The 12,423-nt window shown below is 43.5% G+C and overlaps 1 protein-coding gene across 1 annotated transcript in view; it reads right to left on the reverse strand.

Annotated features, from left to right (window-relative positions):
* Window positions 1-6,072, reverse strand: part of slc35f3b (solute carrier family 35 member F3b) — a 51,994-nt gene extending 45,922 nt beyond the window's left edge. The window contains exons 1-2 of the mRNA XM_079560110.1: window positions 5,872-6,072; window positions 4,998-5,212 (exon numbers count right to left, since the gene is read on the reverse strand). Coding sequence (XP_079416236.1) covers window positions 4,998-5,212; window positions 5,872-5,966 — 310 coding nt within the window. The 5' untranslated portion in view covers window positions 5,967-6,072. The remainder of the gene's footprint in view (window positions 1-4,997; window positions 5,213-5,871) is intronic.
* Window positions 6,073-12,423: the final 6,351 nt, after the last annotated feature.

A 12,423-nucleotide genomic window follows, 5' to 3' on the forward strand; every position in this document is an offset into this window, starting at 1 on the left:
TATGTTGGTCGTGTGATCTCTGCAGAAGGATACAGGATGAACCCAAGAGAGGTGGAGGCAGTAAAGGCGCTCACGTACCAGACCCCAGCTACAGTGAGAGAGGTGAGGAAGCTCCTGGGATTCTTGAGCTACTACAGGGCTTACATCCAGGACTTCTCCAGGACTGCAAAGCCACTGTATGAGCTGCTGGCAAAGCCCAAAGGTGAGCCAAAACACTGCCACAAAAAGGGGACAAAACATTCAGGTGCTCAGCTCCCACCCTCCTCTCCGGTTCAGTGGACAGAAATACACAGAGCAGTTTTAGAGACGCTTGTGAACCAACTTACAAATCCACCTGTTATGGCATATCCAGACCTCGAGCAGCCTTTCATTCTCCATGTTGACGCCTCAGAGCAAGGGCTCGGTGCTGTGCTGTACCAGCGACAAGATGGCGCACTGAGAGTCATTGGCTACGGATCCAGAACCCTGACGCCTGCAGAGAAGAACTACAAGCTGCACTCAGGAAAACTGGAATTCCTCGCACTGAAATGGGCCATCACAGAGCGTTTCCGTGACTACCTGTTCCACGCGCCACACTTCACAGTCTACAGTGACAATAACCCACTCACTTACGTTACCAAGTCGGCAAAACTCAACGCCACGGGTCACCGCTGGGTTGCAGAGCTGGCAGACTATAGATTCACACTCAAGTACAGACCTGGAACAGCTAACACAGATGCTGACTTTCTCTCTCGCAGACCTAAGCCCATCAAAACCATCATGCAGGAGTGCACGGAAGAGTGTGAGCCGGAGGTCATGGACAGCATCTGTAAAGCAGTCAAAAGCAGCCAAACAGGTGAGATCAACTGGATTTCTGCTGTCACCTGTAATGTGGATGTCCTACCACCAGATGGCAGTGCTGTACCACCCCTTCAGCCCTTCTCCATCCAAGACATCCAGGCCCAGCAGAATGCAGATCCAGCCATCCAGAGGGTCTCCAACCTGAAAAGAGAAAACACTTACCTGAAGTACAGAGACAAAGCTGCAGAGAGTGAGCAAGTCCGGGTTCTCCTGAGAGAATGGCCAAAGCTGCAGCTGGGTGAAGATGGACTCCTGTGGAGGAAGACCAACAACAGGCTGCAACTGGTGGTGCCAGAGCCCTTGAAGCCCCTGGTGTACAAGTACCTCCATGAGGAGATGGGACACTTGGGTGCTGACCGGATGGTGGCCCTGGCCCGAGAGCGCTTCTTTTGGCCAAAAATGAGGCAGGAGATGGAGCACTATGTCACACGTGTCTGCAGCTGCATCAAAAACAAAAGGCCCAACAGAGTCACAAGGACACCACTTCAAAGCATTGAAACTTCTGCACCATTCGAGATGGTCTCAATAGACTTTTTACATCTGGAGAAAAGCAACGGAGGGGAAGAGTATATCCTGGTTTTAGTGGACCATTTCACTAAATACGCTCAGGCCTACGCAACCAAAGACAAGGCTGGGAAAACTGCTGCCAGAAAGCTGTTTGACGAATTTATCCCACGCTTTGGGTTTCCATCCAGGATCCACCACGACCAAGGGAGAGAGTTTGAGAACCAGCTGTTTCGGAAGCTCCAGGAATATGGTGGTATTCAACACTCTCGCACTACACCTTACCACCCCCAAGCTAACCCTGCCGAACGTTTTAACAGGACTCTGTTGAGTATGCTGCGGACACTGGAGGAGACACAAAAGGCCAGATGGAAGGAGCACCTCAACAAAGTAGTTCATGCCTACAACTCCACCATCCACGAGGCGACAGGGTACTCCCCTTTCTTCTTGCTTTTTGGACGTGAACCAACCCTCCCAGTTGACCTCTTGTTTCCCAAGAAGCTCGGTGACGCAGAGAAACAGACCCCTGCTGGCTATGCGGAGAAGTGGAGAGAGGCAATGCAGGAAGCCTATGCCATTGCCCTGACTAACATGAGGAAGTCTGCAAAAAAGGGCCAAGATTATTACAATCAGCGCGCCTGGAGCTCCACGCTGAACCCGGGTGACCATGTATTGGTGAGAAATCTCACGCCTCGAGGTGGTCCGGGGAAGCTCCGCAGTCACTGGGAGGACACTGTCCATGTGGTGAGGGAGAGCAAAGGCCCTGGAAGCCCTGTCTATGTGGTTGAGCCTCTGAATGCTGTAGGGAGAAGACGTGTGCTGCACAGAAACTTGCTCTTACCTTGTCCTTACCTGGTTGAACCAGCGCCTGTCGTCCCCAACCCTAAAAGGAGAAGCAGGAGAACCAGAACGTCGCCAGGAAGAGGGACAAGTGTTAAGTGCAACATCCAGCCTGCAGGTACAGAGAGCTCTAGTGAGGAAGACTACCATCTCGTCCTGCCACCCCAACCCGCTCTTCAGCCGCTCAATCCAACTGCCAGAGAGTTCCAACCTAGAGTCCCCACTCCAAGACAGCCGGAACAGGGAGCTGCACCTGCTGAGGAGAGAGCTGAAGGGGTGATCCTGATCCCAGAGGTTGACCCTGAGCCGGAGCCAGAGCCAGTGCAGGAAGCGGATTCATCTGAGCGAGAGGCATCCTCCTCTGACTCCTCGGAGGGATCTGCAAGACCTGTCAGAACTAGACGGCCCAGGCGCTTGTACACCTACGACCAGCTTGGTGAGCCCACGGTCCGGGAAGTGCAGACCTGTCCTGTCGGTGTGTCCAAACCAGCGAGGGTCCGAGACGGCTTCTTCAGCACCTCGGCCAACCTATATCCTTTTAATTCCCAGTCGTAATGCAGTAGTAACATGCACTTTATGTACCTGCTAATTGAGTTGCACTTTGCACTTTGCACTTTAAAGTATGTGGCTTGTGTGCAATAGAGATGTGTGCAATAGTAGTAAATGTACTTTAATTATTGTTTAAGTAGTACGTGCTATTTAGTTGGTTTGCTATGCTGCTACAAAATCTTGGGTCGAAGGTATTTTCCTTGAGTCAATTCTGAAGATTCTGGGGCCCACCAATGCTTCAACGGACTACCCAAATACGGAAATGGACCTTTAAACCTGCGCGTACCGCCGTGCCAAAGGACTCTTGGATAACGGACACTATTAATTTAGCCTGGACTCTTTTGTGAAGTATTGTTGTGGTTAAAATTTTATTTGCTACAATTTATGGTTTAAGTCAAGGAAGACCCCCCAGTAGGATTAAGGGAATGTTGGTTTAACATTATTTTTAGTGGGGGAGGGTGTTGCTAGCCCATTTTCGACAAAGTATTTAAGCGCTTTCTTATTGTTGGTAAATGGTTCACTGTAAATAACAGTATTTATTAATCTTTTTGCTAAATTAAACACTGTCTTTTATTAATTGAAACCGGAAGCGCGTCCATCACGTGACCTGTCTATGCTAGTTTAAAAGAGCTAGGCCCACAGCCTCAGGGCAGAAGCTGTGGCGCAGTAGTCGGGCCGTGGCCTAAGCCTTGTGACATCTGGGACGTGTAAGTGTCGTTTTATCTGTTTGTCCATTTTAACTTAATCCATAGTACGCTAAACTATTTTATCCTTTATTCACAGGGGACCTATGTTTACCTTTTCTTTTCTGTAAATATTTGAGCTCAAAATAAACGTTGAAAAGCCGACTGATTCTCCCTGGTGATTTCGAGGGGGCAACAAATGCAAGCACCAACATGAGGCACTTTTCAACATGTTAACAAAACATATGCAATTAATGTGGAGTAGTAGAAGTGACCAAAATTAAAATGTTGCAGAAATGCAAAGTCCACTTTGCAGCTGTGGTCAGGAAAGGGAGAATGGGGGAGTAATGTGGGAGGTGGGTAGCTACTCTTCACCTTCTATCCATTACTCTTTCAGCAAGCAATTTGTGCAGTTTAAGTGATTCCTGAAAGGCAAAAACACTGGTGCAGAGCTGTGTCGTCAAATGGCACTGCAAACAGGAGGGTCTCTGATGCAAGAGTCAAACTCATCATGAAATACTTTGTGCTCAGGCTGACGATACTGTTGCGTCCACACAGTTTTATTTTAGACAGCTCATTAGAACAACAGCCTGTCTATGCCTGATCACCATGCAGTGAAGTTACTGTCCTGTGGCCTTGGCCTGTGCCATTTCTACCAACATTAGCCCAAAGGCAGGTCATGAACTGTGACCTAGTCGCAGAGATAACACAATAGAGATACTGTTGTTTAACTTTTCTCATGAGCAGTGAGGTAACATTGCAAACTGCAGCACCGTGCTGTCCGGCATCAGGAAGCATTCATTTTGACATAAAAAGCACTTCATCTGATGTCCAGTATAGCTTCATGCATATTAAATTAGACTGGTAGCTGTTTAATATTGCAAATTCTCATTTGAAATGTACTAAATTCACCATCAGCGACCACGTCTTGAGATCAAATGTGCTCCAGTCATTGGGGCTGAGCTGACAGACACTGGCTTATGTGAGACTTATTGATCTAAAACAGCCAATAAGACGTTTTCATCGCCTTTTGAGCCCAATCTTTGATATTTAATACGACTGAAGGAAAAAATGTCACAAATCTGCCACAGAAAAATTTGAGACGAGGAAAGCAAAAGGAAGCTGCGTTGACAACTTCTTTTCTTCAAAGAATCAAGTGCTCTGAGCCATGTTTCCACTGCCAGCGCCACTGAAGCAAATACGTGCAGTGTCTGCAGCTCACAATAACAACTCATTTTATGCAGAAAACCATAAACACCAAGCAATGGTGTATTAAATCCAGAAAGTTGCAAAAACAACAATAGCAACAACGACATATAAATCAACATAATTCTTGCAATGGATTTGATCACACTAGTTATTCTTATGACTTCACAATTTCTCAATAACAGGGATTATGATTGAGCTTTAAGATGCTTTGCAAAGTGGACTTAAAACGATTATTTTATAAGAAGCAATGCAAGCAGAGCAAATTTAGGCCTATGACTTGGGGCACCATAAGAACATTTACATACACAGCCTATAACCCCCAGCCCTGAAATAATGACCCGCTACAGTGACAACTCTATGGGAGAGACTTACTCTTATAGCTGCCACTCCAAGGCTGGTATCCATAGTAGCCCGTGATGCGCAGTATCCTCTCCTCTATTGACGCACTGTTGATATCCTCCACGGAGCGCGAGGACTTGAGGTCCTCCTTGATGGCCTCGTCCACCACCAGGTATTTGAGCTGTCTGAGCTGCGGGCTGATGTCCGAAAGCCTTCTCGGGCTCACATCGGGCGACTTGCGCATCCCGCTGCCGAAATAAAACACAAAAGGAAAGGCAATATAAAGAAAATTTGCCTACTCCTACAACTGGTTAAAATAGAAAATATAAATTCTGTCCGTCTCTGTGGCCCAGCAGCGCAGTGATGTTTTACACCCAGATCAGCGTCACCCTTCAGTGGCCCGTATACAGTGGAGGGAAAGAAACTAAACGAAAGTGACTGCTCCTACAACTGTTCTATACAGAGCAACAATTTCAAACTCAAAGGATTCTGGACCTAATGAATCGATCAGAAATCATTTGCACCGTTAGAGATGAAAGCTTTGTGACAGCCGTGCGCACAGGCACAAAGCGCACAACCCACTGCCTACACACAATAATAAAATGAAATTCATTTCAGAGCTAGGCCTTAAATGAAACATGCTGATCAAAAACATAGTAGGCTATTTGAAATCATGCGTTCAATTGCACATGACCTGCCAGCATCCATTAATGAAACCATCACGAGATGAGCTAATATTTCCAAATGGTTTCCAATCTTATTTTCAGCTGAATCTATTTACATGATCATCTCCCAATTAAAACAGAGAGCTTTAAACAATAGTTAATAAAGTCAATGTCTTACTGATTTCGCAAAATGTGTTGCCTCCATCCACTTCATTTACATGGATTTTTAAAAAGTTACTTACATGGGCATCAAAGTAGGGGGTCCGAGGTAGCACATACAGTCTCGATGGGGTCGTGCCACACGATCCCAGACTTTACCATCTCCATCCCCGTACATCCTCTAAAGGCCACTGAAGTCTAGTCTAAACCCGCATCCAGAGACAATCTTCCAAAGACAAGATGCATGGTCCCGCTCCTCCTTGCTCCCACAGACATATGCCCGACCACTATTCCGCGCTCTGCTGCTGCGTGAACAGCTTTGAGGTGAGGGGCTCTGAGTGCTACTGCGCCAGCGCCATCTGCTGGACGTTTGTCTTAGTAAGGACTGATTAAGGACAGGGAAAGAAAGAGCCTATTTTGAAATGAAGTACAGCCCTACATTGCCACTGAGATCAATCCAAGCATCCTCTTTATGAAAGTACTTTATGAAACACACAGTGTACCTAAACTGCAGTAGTACAATAGGTCCGGCTCTGGGTCAATTCGTTATTTAATCAGATTCTCCCACTTTGTGCGGCCAGAAGAAAGATAAAAGATACATCTTGCAACAACAGCATGTTCCTTAGTTTATCGTTTCTATAAGCAAATTACCCAAATAGAAATGTGTGAAATTAGTGTTTCTATGCAACAAACTCAGTCTTTACTGAACAAACCTTTGTATGTAGTGTGACAGAATCGCCATTGATTCAGTGTTCTCTGGGGCCCTGGACCATCATTCACACTGCATCTTACCTAAAGTGACCAATGGCCACATTTAAAGCTGACAGCATGCTGTATATTTCAAATGTGGGTGTCAGAAAAGATCAATATGCAGGCGGTAAAAGTATGACTTCTTATTCAATGAAAGACAATTACAGGGACGACACTGAATGCAGCTCATCAGTGCTTTCAGTGTCGTGCTGTAATTATGTTGGCTGATTGTGTATAATTGGGGATTGTAAATCAAGCGAGTGCATTATCATTTGATGTGCTCAGTTAGATCCGTTTATTCTAGCTAAAGATAATCCTAGCTGTAAAAGTTTATTTTTTTTACATAAAATAAGTAGCTCACCTGAAGTGATGGTGATCGTATAATCCATGAAGTCCATCTTCTCCCTGCATTGCGTCTGCATTCTGTGAACTCCTGACTGCACAGAGAAGCAGCAGCACCTTTTGAAGACAGGTTTTGCATTGATCAGTGAACTTCCAGGAACGCACTCACTCACTCACACACCTCAACCTTCTCCACAATGGGCTGGGGACCTGTGCTTACGGCAGCAAAAACACTAGACTGATCAATAGTCGGGTCAACACCTCGCATCAACACTCTGTGGGAACAGAGGATCAGGTTTATCTTGTAATATGCACTTCTTAACTGTAGTCCAATCTAGACAAGATAACTTCAGTGTATGTGGGAATAATTCCCTGGACCTGGCTCGGGGAAGCAATTGATTTAAATGGATAAGGCAACTCATTCACTGTTACCATCGCACCCACGGCAGACCTCTAAGAGCAAAGTAATTACTGGCCCATCTACAGGGCATTGTACTCTTCTAAATATGGATCAGAATCAAGCCTGAAAGCACATGGCCAAGAATAGAGAAAGTGGACACACAGGGTGAGGAGACACATTTGTAGGACCATTCATAAATTCATCATAATGACCACTTTAGTGAATATTTGATTAGAGTTTCATGATTTATGAGCCATATGAGGATAGGAACAGCACTATCCATGTTTGTAATAACCCTGTAATTGGATTAAAATTGCAGAACTTGAAGAAGGTTGTGTCACTCCAAACACTGCTTTTTTCTTCTTATATGCACCACAGCAGGTGGACCAAAGACAGCTGAACATGTTTGATATGACAATATGATCAAAGTAGCCTGGTGGATTGGCGCTACAATGATATTATTACATAACTGGAGGAGTCAGATAACCTAATAATCAGATCACAACGCTGAGGATGGAGTAATATCTTGCCATACGTGCCGCGCATTAACCACTCGACTGTTGGAAATACGCTGTATGCTCTCTACACACAAATTATACATACATTTAACTTTTGTGTTTTTTATTACATAAAAAATATTTTATTACAAATATTTTCAATCTTTTTATAACATCTTTTCATCTTTATCTTTGACATTTGTTTGGCCTCCTCGCTGTATTTCCCTGGTTAGATCAGATTACGTCAATATCAATATCATCATATCAACGTATGCCAGATTATGCTGTTTACATGTCACGCCAATAATCTGACAACTCCGGAAGTCAGATCATGATCAGATTTTTTTTTGGTATATATAAACGTAGCCAGTGTTATAGCAATAAGCCACTGTTTTTTCATACTGAGATTTGTTCTTAACTGATCTTCGACGTCCGCCCGGTAATATCTTCGCACGGACGTCGAAGTGCTCCTAAGGTGTTTTCACGCCTTACAATATAGCACCCCTTTTTATCCACTTAGAAAATGTACATGTTTTATTTTGTGTAACTATACCTGTACTTGGATCGTGTAACTACTCACGTAACCATATTTAAATAGGGGAAACGTGGAAGAGCTTGGTCGCTCCTAACTTCACCCCGTTTGGCCCCATAGCAAGTTTTTTCCAGCTTCACCTCCTTGCAAATGTGAAGCCTTTCCTCTGCCGCTCTGACCTGGAAAAAAACTATTCATGCATTCATCAGCTCACAATTGGATTACTGCAATGCTCTGTATGTTGGACTCAGTCAGACCTCCATACACAGACAACAACTAGTGCAAAATAATGCCTGGCTCCTTACCAAATCTCTCAAACATGACCATATCACATCTGTCCTTTACTCCCTGTATTGGCTCCCAGTCCCTTTCACATTCCAGTACAAACTTTGCTTTTCATTTTCAATTCCATCCACAGCCTCGCACCTGCGTATATGAGACTCTGACCCCTTACCAGCCCAGCAGAGCCCTACGTTCTGCCCAACACCACCTGCTCAAGGTGCCCAGGTCAAATTACAAACAGTGGGTAGTCGTGCTTTTGCTGTGGCAGGTCCAAAACTCTGGAACTTGTTGCCGCTTAAGTTACGTGCCATTTCAGACCTGCCCCTGTTCAAAGCCTAACATAAGACTCACCTGTTTAAAAAGGCATTTGAAGCATAGTTCTGTGGCAACTGTTGTAAATGTGATAATGGTATGAAATTGTATTCCTTTTAAATTGTATTATATTTTTATTTTTATTGTGTACAGCATTTTGGTTGACTTGCTGTAAAGCACTTTAGAGATAAGACTTGATTGATTAACTATAGAGGAGGAGAGGCTAAATGCTAACAACATCTTTGGTCTTTTTGTGTGACTGAGCGCACGCCAGACAGGTACGCATCAACTTGTCTAAGCTTAGGCAAGAACATTTCTCAGTATGGTTAAAACAGTGGCCTGTCCCTTTAAGATCATATTTAGCCCTGGTATTCTCAGTAATATACCTCAGACCTCCTGTGCAGCTGATTCTTGCCATGTTGAAAGTGACCATTTCACAACACAATTCTTAAATATGACTTACTATAAAAAAAAAACATGACAGACTCTACTTTGTTGCCCACTTGCACTAAACAGCAATATGAGCAAAAGCGTTCGCATGTGCTGCTGTATCCTTACTTGAACCTGTATTCTCCTGTGCCCAGTTTCATGCAATTAACAAAGGTGTGATGTAAAATCCTCCCCCGTCAACATGAATATTTAACTCTCAGCTTGGAAACAGTGTGAAAAGAGATTCAGCCAGTTACTTTGATTCTTTCATTTTGATTTGTTATATTTACAATGCCACAACAATAGCTCACAGCAACGTCACATGCCTGTCTCAAGCCATGTGGGAAAATTGGAGTTGTTTTAGGAATGGATATGAATAACATGCCAAAAAATATGTTGATTATACTTTTATATTAACAGTTACCAAGTACATTCTCTGATTTTGCTTATAAAAGGACATTTCTCTGTGGTTAACCTTTATGAAATAGGTATCCTGCTGCACATCCCTGAGAGATCACTCCAGGCTTTATTTGTTATTCAGTTGCCATTATGTGTGAGGCTGACACACAGCTGGAGCAGAGCCAGGCCTCTTTGCGGATTCTGTTTTGTGTCAACATCATGGACCAGTTAGCTGCCCCTGTGAACGGCTCCACTGGGACCTACAGCGCTTTGGCATCTCCTGCCTTCTTTTGTCGGTGTGTCCCTATCTGGCCTGGTTTCGTTAATAGCTATTCCATTTTTAGATGTGCCAAGACATAATAGAATAATAAAAGTTTAAAATCCCATGACTGAAGTGCAGAGATTGTCTTTAGGCTGTGCTGTTTTCTTAAATATGTACTTTACTGTAGCAGTGATGGGATATTAACAATGCAGTGTATAAAGACAGCAATTGTTATGACTGGCTTGTATAATATAAGATTTATGATGATTAAATATTCATTGTGCATTAAGCTGCTGTGGTCTTATTGCAATTCACTTGTCAGATTCACGTTCCAATGTAATAAGAGATAAGATTAAAACCTACTCTCACCAATATGATGTTAATCCCAGTCCAGTTTATGATTCTCACTTTCTGGAAACGCTTCATCTTGTGCGCACCTTGAAGTATTTTTGTTTTTAGACTCATTATCAAAATGCCCTTCTTGATGAAAATGAAGCATTGTGTTTTCTGGATCAATAAAGCTTCGTTAGAGAGTTAGCGGAGGGGAGTGATTGTGCTCGAGGCCCCTGCATTCCCACAGTCCCAGAGTTGGATATAAATAGATCCAGTCCACAGACGGGAGCCGTGCTACAGGGAAGATGCCAGTCAGTGCCGCAGCCCCTTCAAACCCCCGTCCCAGCCGACCTCCTGCTAGTGCAGAGGTCAGGCGATGCATAAATGGACCTTTGGTGCGGCCATTACATCTTGAGAGACTGGATCATTGATGGGCAAAATGCATGTTAATGTTTTTGCTGCACTAAGGCAATGTCTTTGCTGCAAATACGGTTCAAGCTGGTGGCGTCAGAGGCCATATTCATCCAAATGAAACACTAAAAGTGCAAATTTGGGCTGTTCATTAGAATAGAATCGATTTTTATTGTTTACCAAGGTAGAAATTCATCTTTGGCTCACCGACTAGGACAAATGGCTAACTTACATAGCGCTTTTCTACCTTTATCAGGCTCAAAGCGCTTTACAGTAAGGAATCAGTCATTCATACACCAGTGTACACAGACACTGGAGGCAAGTAGGGTGAAGTGTCTTGCCCAAAAACACAACACAGTGTGTGCGACAGCAGGGATTCGAACCCACGACCTTCCAATCACGAGACGACCTGCTCTACCAACTGCGCCACCATCACCCCAATAAAAACAGGCCTGGTAGAAAAACACACAGAAAGAAGTAGAACAAAATACAATAGAAATATTAAATTGCTAGTTTGTTACGATAAAAGTACAAAGTGGATCTCAGAGGTTAAAAATACCAGTGTGTTTTCTTTCTTATTATTGCTTCATTAAATACACTTTGGTGATAATACTCACCACACTCAATAAACCCTCTTCTATCTGGCAAAAAAAAGAAGAATACACAAATATAAAATGGTCCATTCCCTACCACACCACAGTCACTCGCTAAACTCCCTCTGTCTTCCCAGCGGTGGTTTCCTGTGTGCATTCGCAATGAAATAAGATCAAATGGCAATATTAATGACGAGGAGTGGCTGGTGCAGTTCAGTTTGGTGAGCGGCACTGGCCCTTCAGGGTATGCTGCTGTCATGCTCCACAGTGCTCTCGCTGCAATTACATTTGTGTTGGCTAGAACTGAATAAAGCAAGGAGAAAACAAGTCGGGCTTAGTCTATCTGAACAAAGAAGGCAGCTTATAACTTCCTTTATGCTTTTAAGATGCGTTTTTGGTAGTACTCGAAAGGTTAAATGTTTTAGGTGTAATTTGTGTGAAAAGACTGAGAAACACTGCTTTAGAGATATTTTTTTCAAAGTATAGGCACATTGAGACGATTATCATGCAACATTATGAGTATCGTTTTAATCTCCGCTTTATGTAGAATTCTTTACATTTTAATCCTATTTTGCTGCAGACTATGGCTTTGAGTTTAGCTTTGGGTTTGTTCATTTACTGTTCGGTTTTTATGTGAATAGTTTGCCAGGGCTGTTTGTGACCGCTCAAGTGAAATGTAATAGTTGAAATATGGAACTAAAAGCCAGAGGTGTAAGTGTCTCAGAAGTAATTTCCCCTGAATAATAGAAATGATTTGGCGGATTCTACCCTAGAAAATCCATTAAAACGCTTTTGCTCTGTTGGATATTTGCAGCTGAAATACATAATAGAAACACCAAGCAATCATAATTCTGCTGCATATTCAAGTAGCCAATTATACCTTGTTAGTTGCATCTGAAGGAATTGGAATTGTAGTTCCAGCACTAAAGCTGTGTATTTGTGTTCGCTACTGGAGTAAACTTGCCCATAAAAGTGCCAGTCAAAACTCTCCATAAGATTTCTAAGTCGGCACAAACTCTTAAAAAAGTAATGTTTAGAGTGAAATAAAAGACTGTTAAATCAAGGTTTAAAATGTGAAAATGTCAAACACTTT

This window comes from Gobius niger (genome assembly GCF_951799975.1).
Source record: "Gobius niger genome assembly, chromosome: 7".
NCBI lineage: Eukaryota > Metazoa > Chordata > Actinopteri > Gobiiformes > Gobiidae > Gobius > Gobius niger.